The sequence below is a fragment of the Chiloscyllium punctatum genome, chromosome 32 (genome assembly GCF_047496795.1).
Source record: "Chiloscyllium punctatum isolate Juve2018m chromosome 32, sChiPun1.3, whole genome shotgun sequence".
Classification (NCBI taxonomy): domain Eukaryota; kingdom Metazoa; phylum Chordata; class Chondrichthyes; order Orectolobiformes; family Hemiscylliidae; genus Chiloscyllium; species Chiloscyllium punctatum.
Window position 1 is genome coordinate 21,412,662 of NC_092770.1, and position 16,789 is coordinate 21,429,450.

Consider the following 16,789-nt stretch of genomic DNA (forward strand, 5'->3'; position numbering starts at 1 on the left):
CATGATGTGACAGGATGGGGCTCATTCCGAGGTGGCATCGTGGCAGAATGGACTGCCCACCTAGTATAAAACCTGTCTGATTTTCAGCGATCAAATTAAGATTACATCAAATTCACTGGGCAGAAACAGGCCATTCAGCCCATCAATCCATGCACACACTTTTCTTTACTCTTTCGTGAGATATGGGCATCATTGGCAAGGCCAGGATTTATTTACCATCCTTAATTGCCCTTTGAACAAAGTGTATAGTTAAAAGTCAACTGCAGAGCTTGAGTCAGGAGTTACATGTAGGCCAAACCACAAAAGGATGGCTGGTTTCCTTCCCTAAAAGCCTTAATGAATCAGATATGTTTCCTTTTTGGCAATTGGCAGTGGCTACATGGTAGACATTAAACTAACTTTTAATTCCAGATTTTTATTGATTTTGAATTTCACCATCTGCCATGGTGTGGTTCGAACTAACCTCCCCACAACACAAGCCCAGGGTTCGGGATTACCGCTGCAGTGCCATTTCCACAATGCCACTGTCTCCGCGTGTCTCTGAATCCACTTTGTCTTCATCCCTCAGGGTTTGAGTACTTCTATCAAGTCTGCTCTCAACTGTCTATGCAGTAAGGAGAACAATCCCATCTTCTCCAATCTCTCTACGTCACTGACATCTTAATTCTTGGACCAATCAATCTGTCTTCTCTAAAACTTTCAGAGCCTCCCTGAAATGTTGTGTTCAGTTCTGGGCACCATACTCCAAGTGAGACTGAACAGGTTTATCTTAGCTTCCTTGCTTTTGCTTTATCTAGGGCTGTAAATGGAGAAGTTCAGGATCCCAAATGCCTCCTACATTTTGACGATTTGAGAATCCAAACCCCAAAGCCTCTGCTCTTGTTTGCCTTTTGCAATTGCATCCTTAACTTACATCATTTTTCTTTGCTCTTCCTAGCAAAATGTAAGGTGGCTATGGGTTTTAATTTAACAAGAACGTCCAACAAATAATTGTGCCTTCTTGCCACTATCTATAGGCTTTACCATGTGGCGGCACGGTGGCACAGTGGTTAGCACTGCTGCCTCACAGCGCCAGAGACCTGGGTTCAATTCCTGCCTCAGGCGACTCTCTGTGTGGAGTTTGCACATTCTCCCTGTGTCTGTGTGGGTTTCCTCCGGGTGCTCCAGTTTCCTCCCACAATCCAAAAATGTGCAGGTTAGGTGAATTGGCCGAGCTAAATTGCCCATAGTGTTAGGTGAAGGGGTAAATGTAGGAGAATGGGTCTGGGTGGGTTACGCTTCAGCAGGTCGGTGTGGACTTGTTGGGCCGAAGGGCCTGTTTCCACACTAAGTAATCTAATCTAAAAACACTTTTCCTCAATTGGCTATAACGCGATTGGGGAATTTTTTTTAAAACGTGAACTCCCGTTGGCTATTATGTGATTCTGTGAGATCACAAACAAAGGAAACTGAGGAGATGGAATGGCTTCTATTTGAGTGGATACAAGATCAATCGAAAAAGCCATCTTGGACCACTATTCTCCCCATAAAACAGAAAGCCTTATCTATTTATGAGGACCTCAGGAAAATAAGCTGAAAATCCTGCAATGTGCCTTCCTTCAGTGCCAGTGGTGGCTGGTTTGCTGGATTTAAGAAATGCTAGCTTTTCATAACGTGAAGTTATGTGGCGAAGCTGCCAATGCAGACAAGGAATGTGCATCAACATTTCCTCCCATGGTGAAAAACATTGATTGAGGAAGAATCAAATCTGCACCCAGAACTGCTAGCTTGAAAGTAATGATGCTGCTGATAATGACCCTCAGCCCCTACCTCACTACAGTTCTGTACTATAACTCAGAAACCCCTTGGTGTGTTAAATTTACTGTATTATTATATGATTTTTAAAATTACTTAGACTGTGTTATCATTTGTGTTGAACTAACTACCATTTTTGTTTCAATTTTTGCTGACATATTTGGTGGTCTGCCCCCAACCCTGTTTTTCACATAGCCCCTGTTATTTCTGTTCCACAATTTTCTATAACACAAGGTCGTACATGAATGCAATTACCACGTTATAGCAGAACAGACTGTATTTTCCTTATAACTTCTGTAAAGGATTTATGGTTATCTTAAATTTGTTCTCTCCCACACAGCAGTCTCATCACCAATAGGCAAAACCATCAATCCTTCAATTTTAAAATAAGACCTGAATTAATAGGTCTTAACAACTATCTTACCTAATATGAATGAGAGAGTCTCTCAGTGTAATTATGTAGAAAATGATATCAGCATTAGTGTTGCTATAGATGCTGTTGATTGTTGCAATTGTTCCACCCAATCGGTCTTCAGCAGCACAGATTATAATTGGGATCACATCATCGGGAGCGGAAACATCATCAGTCGCAGGAATATTCCTCTGGTTTATGGTATGGCCTGTACTGTGGACAGTTGGAGACTCAGGTTCTTCAGCTGAATAGTGAATGTAGAGAATTAGGTTATTGAAAAGCAAGAGAGGGCAACGTTCATTGAACAATTACCACAAGACAGCAGAGAAATATTCATTTCAGAACGTCCAAGCCAGGATCCTACATCAAATAACCTTGTAAGAATATTCTTTCTTCCTCATGCATTTATCCAACTTCCCCTTAAATACATCTTGAGATTTATTGGTAAAAGACCACATTTTGTCAAAGCTTTATTCCTTTCGCACTCACCAGGACAATTCACAAGAATACAAAAGTCAAGGGGAAAACATGTTTAGGGTGGATGAGAAAAGAATGCTGATTGATTGGCAATAAACTTCTTTTTTATTGCTAACCTCAAATGTGCAGCATTTCATTTTTGTGATTTAGCAAAAGACTACCTCATTAAAAACCAAAAAAAACTAATCACGATCTATCAAGCCAGATTTCAGTCTGGGATCGGAGTTATCTAGTAATAACACAGCTGGAGCATAGCAGGAACAGTTATGGTGAGGGGGATTGGCACCATTCCCTGCAGCAAACACCAGTTGTGATTTCTGCCTGGGGCCAGGATTTGGGACATTCGCTTTAGACTAGAAAGGAATGTGCAACGGTAACACAGGGGTCAATGGTTATGGTCCAGGTAGGTACTTACAATGTAGATCAATCTCGGAAAGAGATTTTATGTAGAGAGTTAGAGAAGCTAGGCATTAAATTAAGAATAATCTAGATTATTACCTGAACTGTGTGCAAATTGGCATCAGTACAAAATATTAAAGAGATGAATATATTGCTTGAAGACTGGTGTGGAAGAGTGGGTTCTAATTCATGGGCCATTGACACCAATACTGGGAAAAGTGGAAGCTGTACCATTGCGATGGTCTATACCTGACTATGCTGGGGCTAGTGTTCTTGTGAACAGCACAAATAGATAAGTAGAGGGGTTTCAGATGAAATAGTGGGGCAAGGAATCAGATGCGAAAACAGCTTGTCTATCAAAGAGTAGAGACAACGTAAGAGAGGAGAATAGTGATATGGAGAATTAGGAGCAGACACTAGCAGTAAGAGGGCAGAACGAAAATACCTAGAATACACCTACAAGACCAAATGTTACAAAGAAAAGGACAAACCAAAACTCTGTATCTGAATATGTGTAGCATTCATAACAATGTACATGAACTGATATCATAGATTTAAATAAATCAGTAACGATCTGATAGCCAATATAGAGACATAGCTTCAGGATGACAAAGATTGGGTGTTCAATATTAAGGGGTATATGACAATCAGCTTAAACAAAAGACTAGCTGAAGGTGGAGAGGTAGCATTGCTAATCAAAATGACATTCATGCAATAATTAGAGCATTGGATATAGAATTGGGTTGCATGGAGACAAGGAATATTCAGGGAAAGAATTCACTTGGGGGGGTCGACAATGCTCCCCACCAGTAACCACAAGATCGGACAAACTAGACAAGAAGAGTAACAAGAAGATGGGGTACTGGGCTAATGGTCGGATACTTGGTAGTGTGAGTGAGCTGAGGGATCTTGGTGTCCATGTACACAGATCTCTGAAAGTTGCCACCCAGGTAAATAGTGCGGTGAAGAAGGCATATGGCGTACTGGCTTTTATTGGTAGAGGAATTGAGTTCCGGAGTCCTGAGGTCATGTTGCAGTTGTATAAGACTCTGGTGCGGCCGCATCTGGAATATTGTGTGCAGTTTTGGTCAGCATACTATAGGAAGGATGTGGAGGCACTGGAACGGGTGCAGAGGAAGTTTACCAGGATGTTGCCTGGTATGGTAGGAAGATCGTATGAGGAAAGGCTGAGACACTTGGGGCTGTTTTCATTGGAGAAAAGAAGGTTTAGGGGTGACTTGATAGAGGTGTACAAGATGATTAGGGGTTTAGATAGGGTTGACCATGAGAACCTTTTTCCACATATGGAGTCAGCTATTACATGGGGGCATAGCTTTAAATTAAGTGGTGGTAGGTATAGGACAGATGTTAGGGATAGATTCTTTACTCAGCGAGTCGTGAGTTCAAGGAATGCCCTGCCAGTAGCAGTGGTGGACTCTCCCTCTTTATGGGGATTTAAGCGGGCATTGGATAGGCATATGGAGGATAGTGGGCTAGTGTAGGTTAGGTGGGCTTGGATCGGCGCAACATCGAGGGCCAAAGGGCCTGTACTGCGCTGTGTTTTTCTATGTTCTATGTTCTAAGAAATATCGTGTGCTTGTAATAATGGGACAGCAATAATCATGGGTGATTTTAATCTACATGTAAACTGGAAAACCCAAATGAGCAATAGTAACCTGAATGAAGAGTTCATTGAATGCTTTCAAGATAATTCGGTGAGTTCCCATCTTCTAGAACCAACCAGAGAGCAGGATACGCTCGACTTGATATTGTGTAATGTGACAAGATTAATTTTTCTTATTGATTCACAGGATGAGGGCATCGCTGGATAGATCAGCTTTTATTGTCCGTCCCTAACTGCCCAGATGCAACCACATTGCTGTGGGTCTGGAGTTACATGTTAGCAGATGATGTAAGGATGGCAGATGAATTCCCTAAAGGAAATTAGTGAACCAGGTGGATTTTTCCCACAATCAACAATGGATTCATGGTCTTTATTGGACTCTTAATTTATTGATTGAATTCAAATCCCACAGTCTGGGCTTTGAACCTAGGTCACTGGAACATTGCCTGGTTTCATAGTTCACTGATAATACCATGAGACCATCACCTTCCCTAATTACCACAGAGTAAAGGCACCCCCAGTTAGCAGCAACCACAGTATGATGGCATTTTACATCCAGCTAGAAAGAAAGAAAATTGGGACTAAAACTAATATTTTAAACCCCAAATAAGGCAATTATGTGGATTTCCAAAAGCATTAGATAAAAATCATAGAATCACAATTTTATGGTGCAGAAGGAGGTCACTCAGCCCATCATATCTCCTCCAGCTTTTTAAATGAGCATTATGACCTGGTTTTTCTGCCTTTTTCCCTGTATGTTGTTTTTATTTAATTAACACCTAATGTCCTCTTGAATGCCTGAATTGAACCCGCCTCCACCACATTTCCAAGCAGAGCACTCCTACTCGCTGTGTGAAAAAAATTTCTCCCATCACCCTTGCTTTGTTTGCAAATCACATTTAATCTATACCCTCTTGTACTTGTCCTTTTTATGAGCAGGAACAGCTCTTGTCCAGCACACTCAAAATTTTGAAAACTTTTATCAAAGCTCCTCTCAGCCTCCTCTCCCTGGAGAAAAGTCCCTACTTCTTCAATAAATCCGAATAACCAAAGGTACTCATCCCTGGAACCATCTTGAAAATCAGTTCTGCATTCTCTCCAGTACGTTCACATCCTTCATATAATGTGGCTCCCACAACTCTATGCAAATCTCTCAGCTTAGGTGATGGGAGGAAAGGCACAGTAGCTAAATACACAAGTAATACCGACACAGGTAGGCAATTATATTGTGAAGACATAAGGAAGTTGCAGGTGTTTGTAGATAGGTTGAGCACACGACAAAAATCTGGTAGATGGAGTACAATGCAGAAAAAATGTGAAAGTTCCCAAGCGAGAGGTGAGAATTATTTTTATGCTTCAAGTTGTTGTGATCTGAATGTGCTGTCTGAACGAATGGTGAAGGCAGATTCAATAGCATCTTTCAAAAGGGAATTAGTTAAGTTCTTGAAGGGAAAATCAATAAAAGGCTATGGAAAAATACCTTGGTAGTGAGAGTAATTGGATAGGAACTTCATTGGACTGAATGACATTTTTTGTGTTTTGTGTGATTGTGTGAGCCCTTACTGATTGACTTGATGGCCCTGTACATTTATTCTAGTTATTCTTCCAGTTGCAATAACAAAACACAGCTACTTCAACTGAGATTCCAAGATCTCTTGGCAATCTCTTCAACTTCCTTTCTTTTCATCCAGGTCCTTCCTGTCTGAGAGGGCCATCCCTTTGAATACTGCATGTCTAAATCCCTATCCCTGACAGCATACAAACAACAAGGTGATAACAACCAGACAACCTACATTTTACTTTTGATGGTTTGAGGGAGAAATATTGGTCAGGACACCAGAGGAAGCTCCCCTGCTCCTTCTCCCAAATATTGCTGCAGGTCTTTCGGAGCATCCAGAAGTTTATCATCTGATCCAAAATGTGACACTGTGGACAGATAGCACTCTTCCAGTAGGAAATTCAGAATTGATTATGCACTCAAGTGTCTGGAGTGGGATTTGACTCAGAAGGAATATGACTTTACTCTATATTTTGACCCCTTGTCCCAATCCCAAGAAGTGTTTGATGGGAACAGAATTGAGGGAATGTTATTTTTATAATGTTATAGAGTCATAAAGACATGCAGCATGGAAACAGACCATTCAGTCCAACTCGTCCATGCCAACCAGATATCCTAAACTAATCTAGTCCCGTTTGCCAGCATCTGGCCCATAATCCCTCAAAACCATTTCTATTCATATACCCAACCAGATGCCTTTTAAATGTTGGAATTGTACCAGCCTCCACCACTTCCTCTGGCAGCTCATTCTATCATAGTCATACAGCACAGAAACAGACCCTTCAGTCCAACCAGTCCATGCCAACCATAATCCTAAACTAAACTAGTCCCACCTACCTAAGCTTGGCCCATATCCCATCAAACAGTTCTTATTCAAATGTTTTTTTAAATTAGATTACAGTGTGGAAACAGGCCCTTCAGCCCAACAAGTCCACACCAACCCGCCGAAGCACAACCCATCCATACCCCTACCCCTACATTTACATTTATCCCCTTACCTAACACTACAGGCAATTTAGCATGGCCAATTCACCTGACCTGCACATCTTTGGACTGTAGGAGGAAACTGGAGCACCCGAAGGAAACCCACGCAGACACAAGGAGAATGTGCAAACTCCACACAGTCAGTCACCTGAGGCGGGAATTGAACCCCTGTCTCTAGCGCTGTGAGGTAGCAGTGCTAATCACTATGCCACCGTGCCGCCCAAATGTTGTAACTGAATCCACATCCAAAAGTACTTGTGGAACTTTCCATACACAGACCACTCACGCTGTTGAGGGGACTTGATTTTTCCATTTATATCTTGTTTAAAAGGGTAGGTTGGAAAGGAGAACAAAAAATTGTGGCAGTGCTGACATTAACTCATAAAACACATCTGAATATTGTTATGACACGGGGTAAACCCCTCTGCTAATTTAAATCCAACACACAGAAAAAAATTCACCCAGTGATGTAATCTGTGAAAATTCAAGTGGCAAAGTACTATCCCAAAAGTCACTATTTAAAGTAAAAATTAACAACTTTAATTTTGTAAAGTCTAACAGAGAATAATTAACTAACAACTATTTAGAACTCATTTATCTAAACCTATCTTTTACCTTCCCCTCTACAATACTAGTCCGATAAAACCTCCGATTAAGATTTACAGAAAAATTCAAATTTCAACACCAGCCAGCTGTCGAATCTTCTTTTCGTATCTCCCTCTGTAGATTTACTCTCCGGGACAGTGTCGATATTTTTTTCCCCTGTGCAAACTCCTTCTCTAAACAGGTACCTCTCAAAGGTTTCTGACTAGCAGCCTACATCTGTTGATCTTTTGGCAGCTCTCATTAATAGCTATGGCTTATATTTTAAGTTTAATCAAGAGACTTATCTCCAAAAACATAATCAAGAAAGAATCCACTATACTCACTACTGCAGCCTCTCTGTTAAGTCTGTCTAAGAGAGTGGCTGCAGTAGTGAGTATAGGGGATTCTTTCTTGATTATGTTTTTGGAGATAAGTCTCTTGAGTAAACTTAAAATATAAGCCATAGCTATTAATTTAACCTAGGGCAGTGTTTGCAGAGGAATAAGAAGGTGTTATTTTCTGGGTCTGTAGATTGTGAAGGAGCAAAATTGGCCTTTGCAGTGATATGTACTTCTTGTCAGATGTGGGAGTTTAAAGAGAGTTTAAGGCTTACTGCGGATTATATCTGCCATAAATGCTGTTGGATGCGAATCTTATCAGGTCGAGTGGATCGGTTGGAGAGACAGATAGAAGCGATGAGGAATTTGCAACAGCAACAGTATAGAATGGCAGTTATAGGAAGGGGGGGAAGCCTCAGATACAGTCACATGGATGGGTTAACTCCAGGAAGGGAAAGAGAGGTAGGCAGCTAGTACAGGAGGGTTAAATATCATTTATTGTATCCGTTGCTCCCGATGTGGTCTCCTCTACATTGGGGAGACTGGACGCCTCCTAGCAGAGCGCTTTAGGGAACATGTCCAGGACACCCACACCAATCAACCACACCGCCCTGTGCCCAACATTTCAACTCCCCCTCCCACTCTGCCGAGGACATGGAGGTCCTGGGCATCCTTCACCGCCACTCCCTCACCACCAGACACCTGGAGGAAGAACGCCTCATCTTCCACCTCGGAACACTTCAACCCCAGGGCATCAATGTGGACTTCAACAGTTTCCTCATTTCCCCTTCCCCCACCTCACCCCAGTTCCAAACTTCCAGCTCAGCACTGTCCCCATGACTTGTTCTACCTGCCTATCTTGTTTTCCACCTATCCACTCCACCGGCTCCCCGACCTATCACCTTCATCCCCTCCCCCACTCACCTATTATACTCTTTCTACTTTCTCCCCACCCTCACCCTCCTCTCACTTATCTCTCCATGCTTCAGGTACTCTGCCTGTATTCCTGATGAAGGGCTTTTGCCTGAAACGTCGATTTTACTGCTCCTCGGATGCTGCCTGAACTGCTGTGCTCTTCCAGCACCACTAATCCAGAAGCTAGCGCAGGAGTCTTTTGTGGATATACCCATTTCAAACAGGTATGCTGTTTTGGAAAATGTAGGGGGTGATGGATTCTCAGGGGAACGTAGCACAAACAGCCAAGTTTCTGGTATTGAGACTGGCTCTAATGCAACGAGGGGTATGTCGGCTTCCAAGAGATCAATTGTGTTCGGGGATTCTGTAGTCAGCGGTACAGACAGACGTTTCTGTGGCCAGCAGAGAAAAAGCAGAATGGTGTGTTGTTTCCCTAGTGCCAGGATCAAGGGTGTCTCAGAGAGGGTGCAGAATGTTCTCACGAGGGAGAGGGGCCAGCAGGAGGTCATTGTCCACATTGGAACCAACGACATTGGAAGGGAAAAGGGTGAGATTCTGAAGGGGCATTACAGAGAGTTAGGCAGAAATTTAAAAAGGAGGTCCTCAAGGGTAGTAATATCTGGATTACTCCCAGTGCTGCGAGCTAGTGAGGGCAGGAATAGGAGGATAGAGGAAATGAATGCATAGTTGAGGAGCTGGTGTATGGGAGAAGGATTCACATTTTTGGATTATTGGAATCTCTTTTGGGGTAGAAGTGACCTGTACAAGAAGGACGGGTTGCAGCTAAATTGGAAGGGGACTAATATACTGGCAGGGAAATTTGCTAGAACTGCTTGGGAGGATTTAAACTAGTAAGGTGGGGGGAGGGGTGGGGTGGGACCCAGGGAGATAGTGAGGAAAGAGATCAATCTGAGACGGGTACAGTTGAGAACAGAAGTAAGTCAAACAGTCAGGGCAAGCAGGGACAAGGTAGGACTAATAAATTAAACTGCATTTATTTCAATGCAAGGGGCCTAACAGGGAAGGGAGATGAACTCAGGGCATGGTTAGGAACATGGGACTGGGATATCATAGCAATTACAGAAACTTGGCACAGGGATGGGCAGGACTAGCAGCTTAATGTTCCAGGATACAAATGCTACAGGAAGGATAGAAAAGGAGGCAAGAGAGGAGGAGGGGGAGTGGCATTTTTGATAAGGGATAGCTTTACCGCTGTGCTGAGGGAGGATATTCCTGGAAATATATCCAGGGAAGTTATTTGGGTGGAACTGAGAAATAAGAAAGGGATGATCACATTATTGGGATTGCATTATAGACCCCCCATAGTCAGAGGGAAATTGAGAAACAAACTTGTAAGGAGATCTCAGCTATCTGTAAGAATAATAGGGTGATTATGGTAGGGGATTTTAACTTTCCAAGCATCGACTGGGCAAAACTTGACCTCCTCTTGGGAAATAAGGCAGGGCAGGTGACTGAGGTGTCAGTGGGAGAGCACTTTGGGGCCAGCGACCATAATTCTATTTGTTTTAAAAAAGTGATGGAAAAAGATAGACCAGATCTAAATGTTGAAGTTCTAAATTGGAGAAAGGCCAATTTTTACGGTATTAGGCAAGAACTTTAGGAGGCTGATTGGAGGCAGATGTTCGCAGGTAAAGGGACGGCTGGAAAATGGGAAGCCTTCAGAAATGAGATAACAAGAATCCAGAGAAAGTATATTCCTGTCAGGGTGAAAGGAAAGGCTGGTAGGTGTAGGGAATGCTGGATGACTAAAGAAATTGAGAGTTTGGCTAAGAAAAAGAAGGAAGCATATGTCAGGTATAGACAGGAAAGATCGAGTGAATCCTTAGAAGAGTGTAACGGAAGTAGGAGTATACTTAAGAGGGAAATCAGGAGGGCAAAATGGAGACATGAGGTAGCTTTGGCAAATAGAATTAAGGAGAATCCAAAAGGTTTTTACAAATATATTAAGGACAAAAGGGTAACTAGGGAGAGAATAGGGCCCCTCAAAGATCAGCAAGGCGGCCTTTGCGTGGAGCCACAGAAAATGGGGGAGATATTTTATGAATATTTTGCATCAGTATTTACTGTGGAAAAGGATATGGAAGATATTGACTGTAGGGAAATAGATGGTGATATCTTGCAAAATGTCCAGATTACAGAGGAGGAAGTGCTGGATGTCTTGAAACAGTTAAAGGTGGATAAATCCCCAGGACCTGATCAAGTGTACCCTAGAACTCTGTGGGAAGCTAGAGAAGTGATTGCTGGGCCTCTTGCTGAGATATTTGAATCATCGATAGTCACAGGTGAGGTGCCAGAAGACTGGCGGTTGGCAAATGTGGTGCCACTGTTTAAGAAGGGCGGTAAAGACAAGCCAAGGAACTATAGACCAGTGAGCCTGACCTTCGTGGTGGGCAAGTTGTTGGAGGGAATCCTGAGGGACAGGATGTACATGTATTTGGAAAGGCAAGGACTGATTAGGGATAGTCAACATGGCTTTGTGCGTGGGAAATTATGTCTCACAAACTTGATTGAGTTTTTTGAAGAAGTAACAAAGAAGATTGATGATGGCAGAGCAATAGATGTGATCTATATGGACTTCAGGTAGGCATTTGACAAGGTTCCCCATGGGAGACTGATTAGCAAGATTAGATCTCATGGAATACAGGGAGAACTATCCATTTGGATACAGAACTGGCTCAAAGGTACAAGACAGAGGGTGGTGGTGGAGGGTTGTTTTTCAGACTGGATGCCTGTGACCAGTGGAGTGCCACAAGGATCGGTGCTGGGCCCTCTACTTTTTGTCATTTACATAAATGATTTGGAAGCGAGCATAAGAGGTACAGTTAGTAAGTTTGCAGATGACACCAAAATTGGAGGTGTAGTGGACAGCGAACAGGGTTACCTCAGATTACAACAGGATCTGGACCAGATGGGCCAATGGGCTGAGAAGTGGCAGATGGAGCTTAATTCAGATAAATGCGAAGTGCTGCATTTTGGGAAAGCAAATCTTAGCACGACTTATACACTGAATGGTAAGGTCCTAGGGAGTGTTGCTGAACAAAGAGACCTTGGAGTGCAGGTTCATAGCTCCTTGAAAGTGGAGTCGCAGATAGATAGGATAGTGAAGATGGCATTTGGTATGTTTTCCTTTATTGGTTAGAGTATTGAGTACAGGAGTTGGGAGGTCATGTTGCGGTTGTACAGGAAATTGGTTAGGCCACTGTTGGAATATTGCGTGCAATTCTGGTCTCCTTCCTATCGGAAAGATTTTGTGATACTTGAAAGGGTTCAGAAAAGAATTACAAGGATGTTGCCAGGGTTGGAGGATCTGAGCTACAGGGAGAGGCTGAATAGGCTGGGGCTGTTTTCCCTGGAGCGTCGGAGGCTGAGGGGTGACCTTATAGAGGTTTAGAAAATTATGAGGGGCATGGAGAGGATAAATAGACAAAGTTTTTTCCCTGGGGTCCAGGAGTCCAGAACTAGAGGGCATAGGTTTAGGGCGAGAGGGGATAGATATAAAACAGATCTAAGGGGCAACGTTTTCATGCAGCGGGTGGTACGTGTATGGAATGAGCTGCCAGAGGAAGTGGTGGAGGCTGGTACAATTGCAACATTTAAGAGGCATTTGGATGGGTATATGAATAGGAAGGGTTTGGAGGGATATGGGCCAGGTGCTGGCAGATGGGACTAGGTTGGGTTGGGATATCTGGTCGGCATGGACAGGTTGGACCGAAGGGTCTGTTTCCATGCAGTACATCTCTATGACTCTATGACTCTCCTTTGCCACTCTTAGTCCAAGCTAGCTTTCAACTCTCTTCACCTTACACCTTCATAACAATGTCAAATGACTTCAGATCAAAATCGTTATGTAATCTAGATTTCCACCAGTTCCTAATGAACTTCTCCTGTAAACGACAGAGGAACACTCACCTGCTTCCTCTTTGTACGGTGAAATTTTGTGAAATTTGTTGTAAAGGACCAGGCAAAACATTAGAATGACTAGGAACAGCAAGCCCTGATTAACTGGACAAAAGAAGAACACAAAAATAAAACACTCAAAAGTAAGTATTTATCCAAGAAAGAACAAATCCAAACAGATTAATCAGCACTTCACAAGTAAATAAAGCTCATTACGCAAAACCATGAATTTCTTCTCAAAATACTTAAAACGTATTAAAACAATTTATGTGTTTCATGAATATGTTATTTTATTGATTTGGAGGTGCCAGTGATGGACTGGGATGGACAAAGTTAAAAATCAAACAACACCAGGTTATAGTCCAACAGGTTGATTTGGAAGCACTAGGTTTCGGAGCGCTGCTCCTTCATCAGACAACCACCTGATAAAGGAGCGTCACTCCGAAACCTAGTGCTTCCAAATAAACCTGTTGGACTATAACCTGGTGTTGTGTGATTTTTAACTTTATTTTACTGATGTCCTTAAGTTTAAATGCATTTTTAAATAATGAGAGTACACACCAGAAAATTGACCCTAGAGCTTGGGATGATTATTGGCTCCATACCAGTAGTATCTGAGATTCCAGAATTAAAATAAATACAAATTGGAAACAAAAATCAGGCGAGATAGTTTATTATAGCAACAAATACAACAATAACGGGAACTTGTTCGGCACCTTTAATATCATAAAAAGTCCCAAGTCAATTTTGTTAGGGTGTTATCAGATAAAGTTGTGACACCAAGTCACACTTGGAGATATTGGGGGAAATGGTCAAACATTTGATCAAGAGGAGAACTTTAAGGAGTGTCTTAAAAGAGGAAAGTGAGGCAGAGAGGTTGGGGGACTCGCTAGATAGAGAGATGGCCATGAATGTTGAAGCAGTCAAAATTGGCGATCCGCAAAGGGGCCAGAATTGGAGGAGCACAGAGATCTCACAAGGCTGTCAGGCTGCACAGTAGTGCAGTGAATTGGGAAGTGACATGGAATTGGTAAATGAGGATTTAAACATTTGTGTCTACAGCCCAGCTCTTATTGGAATTATTGAGATCAGCCCAGGCACCTCATTACACAAATCTATTGAGTGCAGTAAGTCACTACAGGGGAGACTAAATCAGAGTTTATGCAGCCCTTTCACATATAATGGCTACTACAGAACAGATCGCTTGGTCCTGTTGGAACATCTGGAATTTGTCCACCACATCAGCAGTCATTCCTAAACTCAAGTGTCTGCCTGGCTCCAATCCCCCTTTAAGCCTCTTCCACCTTTCTAACCCCTTCTTTAATGCTGATAAGACTCCTGAGGGGTCTTGAAAGGGTGGATGCTGACAGGATGGGGGAGATTAGAACTGGGAGACACAGTTTTAGCAAAAGGGATCTCCTATTTAAGACAGAGATGAGGAGCCTTTTCATTTCACTACGAGGCTTATAAGTTCAAGGAATTTACAGAATCACTATAGTGTAGAAATAGGCCCAACAAATCCACACCGACTCTATGGACAGCATCCCACCCAGATTCACCTTTCTACCCTATCCCTGTAACCCTACATTTCTCACGGCTAATCCAACTAACCTACACATTCCTGGGCAATTTAACATGGCCAACCCACCTAATCTACACATTCCTGGGTAATTTAACATGGCCAAACCATCTAACTTGCACGTCCCTGGGCAATTTAACATGGCCATACCATCTAACCTAAACATCCGTGGGCAATTTAACATGGAGAAAGTGAGGACTGCAGATGCTGGAGATCAGAGCTGAAAAATGTGTTGCTGGAAAAGCGCAGCAGGTCAGGCAGCATCCAAGGAGCAGGAGAATCGACGTTTTGGGCATAAGCCCTTCTTCAGGAATAAGGAAGGTGTGCCAAGCACGCTAAGATAAAAGGTAGGGAGGAGGGACTTGGGGGAGGAGCATTGGGAATGCAATAGGTGGAAGGAGGTTAAGGTGAGGGTGATAGGCCAGAAAGGGGGTGGTGGCGGAGAGGTCGGGAAGAAGATTGCAGGTCAAGAAGGTGGTGCTGAGTCCGAGGGTTGGGACTGAGATAAGGTGGGGGGAGGCAAAATGAGAAAGCTGGAGAAATCTGCATTCATCCCTTGTGGTTGGAGGCTTCCTAGGCAGAAGATGAGGCGCTCTTCCTCCAGGCATCGTGTTGCCATGGTCTGCCAATGGAGGAGGCCAAGGACTTGCATGTCCTTGGCGGAGTGGGAGGGGGAGTTAAAGTGTTCAGCCACGGGGTGGTTGGGTTGGTTGGTCCGGGCGTCCCAGAGGTGTTCTCTGAAACATTCTGCAAGTAGGCTGCCTGTCTCCCCAATGTAGAGGAGGCCACATCGGGTGCAGCGGATGCAGTAAATGATGTGTGTGGAGGTGCAGGTGAATTTGTGACGGATATGGAAGGATCCATTGGGGCCTTGGAGGGAAGTGAGGGGGGAGGTGTGGGCGCATGTTTTGCATTTCTTGTGGTTGCAGGGGAAGGTGCCGGGAGTGGAGGTTGGGTTGGTGGGGGGTGTGGACCTGACGAGGCAGTTGCGGAGGGATTAGTCTTTCCGGAACGCTGATAGGGGAGGGGAGGGAATATATATCCTTGGTGGTGGGGTCTGTTTGGAGGTGGCGGAAATGACGAAAGATGATACGATGTATCTGAGGTTGGTGGGGTGGTAGGTGAGGACCAGTGGGGTTCTGTCCTGGTGGCCATTTGAGGGGTGGGGTTCAAGGGCGGAGGAGCGGGAAGTGGAGGAGATGCGGTGGAGAGCATCGTCAACCACGTCTGAGGGGAAATTGCGGTCTTTGAAGAAGGAGGCCATCTGGGTTGTTTGGTATTGGAATTGGTCCTCCTGGGAGCAGATGTGGCGGAGGCGAAGGAATTGGGAATATGAGATGGCGTTTTTACTGGGGGCAGGGTGGGAGGAGGTGTAATCTAGGTAGCTGTGGGAGTCGGTCGGTTTATAGTAAATGTCCGTGTCGATTCGGTCACCCGAGATAGAAATGGAGAGGTCTAGGAAGGGGGAGGGAGGAGTCCGAGATGGTCCAGGTAAATTTGAGGTCGGGGTGGAAGGTGTTAGTAAAGTGGATGAACTGTTCAACCTTCTCATGGGAGCACGAGATAGCGCCGATACAGTCATCGATGTAGCGGAGGAAAAGGTGGGGGGTGGTGCCTGTGTAGCTGCAGAAGATGGACTGTTTCACATATCCGATGAAGAGGCAGGCATAGCTGGGGCCCACGCGGGTGCCCATGGCTACTCCTTTGGTTTGGAGGAAGTGGGAGGATTGGAAAGAGAAGTTGTTCAGAGTGAGGACTAGTTCAGTCAGTCGAAGGAAGGTGTCAGTGGAAGGGTACTGGTTGGTACGGCAGGAAAGGAAGAAGCGGAGGGCTTTGAGGCCTTTGTGATGGGGGATGGAGGTGTACAGGGACTGGATGTCCACGGTGAAGATAAGGCTTTGGGGGCCGGGGAAGCGAAAATCATGGAGGAGGTGGAGTGAGTGGTGTCCCGAATGTAGGTGGGGAGTTCTTGGACTATGGGGAACAGGACTGTGTCGAGGTATGCAGAGATGAGTTCGGTGGGGGAGGAGCAGGCTGAGACGATGGGTCGGCCGGGGCAGTCAGGCTTGTGGATTTTGGGCAGGAGGAAGAAACGGGCGGTGCGGGCTTGAGGGACTATGAGGTTGGAGGCGGTGGATGGGAGATCCCCTGAGGTCTGGGAGATGATGGTTTGGTGGTGGGAGGTGGGGTCAGGGTCAAGGGGGCA

General features: G+C 44.2%; 1 protein-coding gene across 5 annotated transcripts in view; it reads right to left on the reverse strand.

Annotated features, from left to right (window-relative positions):
- Positions 1-16,789, reverse strand: part of glt8d2 (glycosyltransferase 8 domain containing 2) — a 44,247-nt gene that overhangs the window by 16,938 nt on the left and 10,520 nt on the right. For all 5 annotated transcript variants that reach the window (XM_072551861.1, XM_072551863.1, XM_072551865.1 and 2 more), the window contains 2 exons: positions 13,017-13,109; positions 2,219-2,450 (listed from right to left, as the gene is read on the reverse strand). In XM_072551861.1, coding sequence (XP_072407962.1) covers positions 2,219-2,450; positions 13,017-13,109 — 325 coding nt within the window. The remainder of the gene's footprint in view (positions 1-2,218; positions 2,451-13,016; positions 13,110-16,789) is intronic.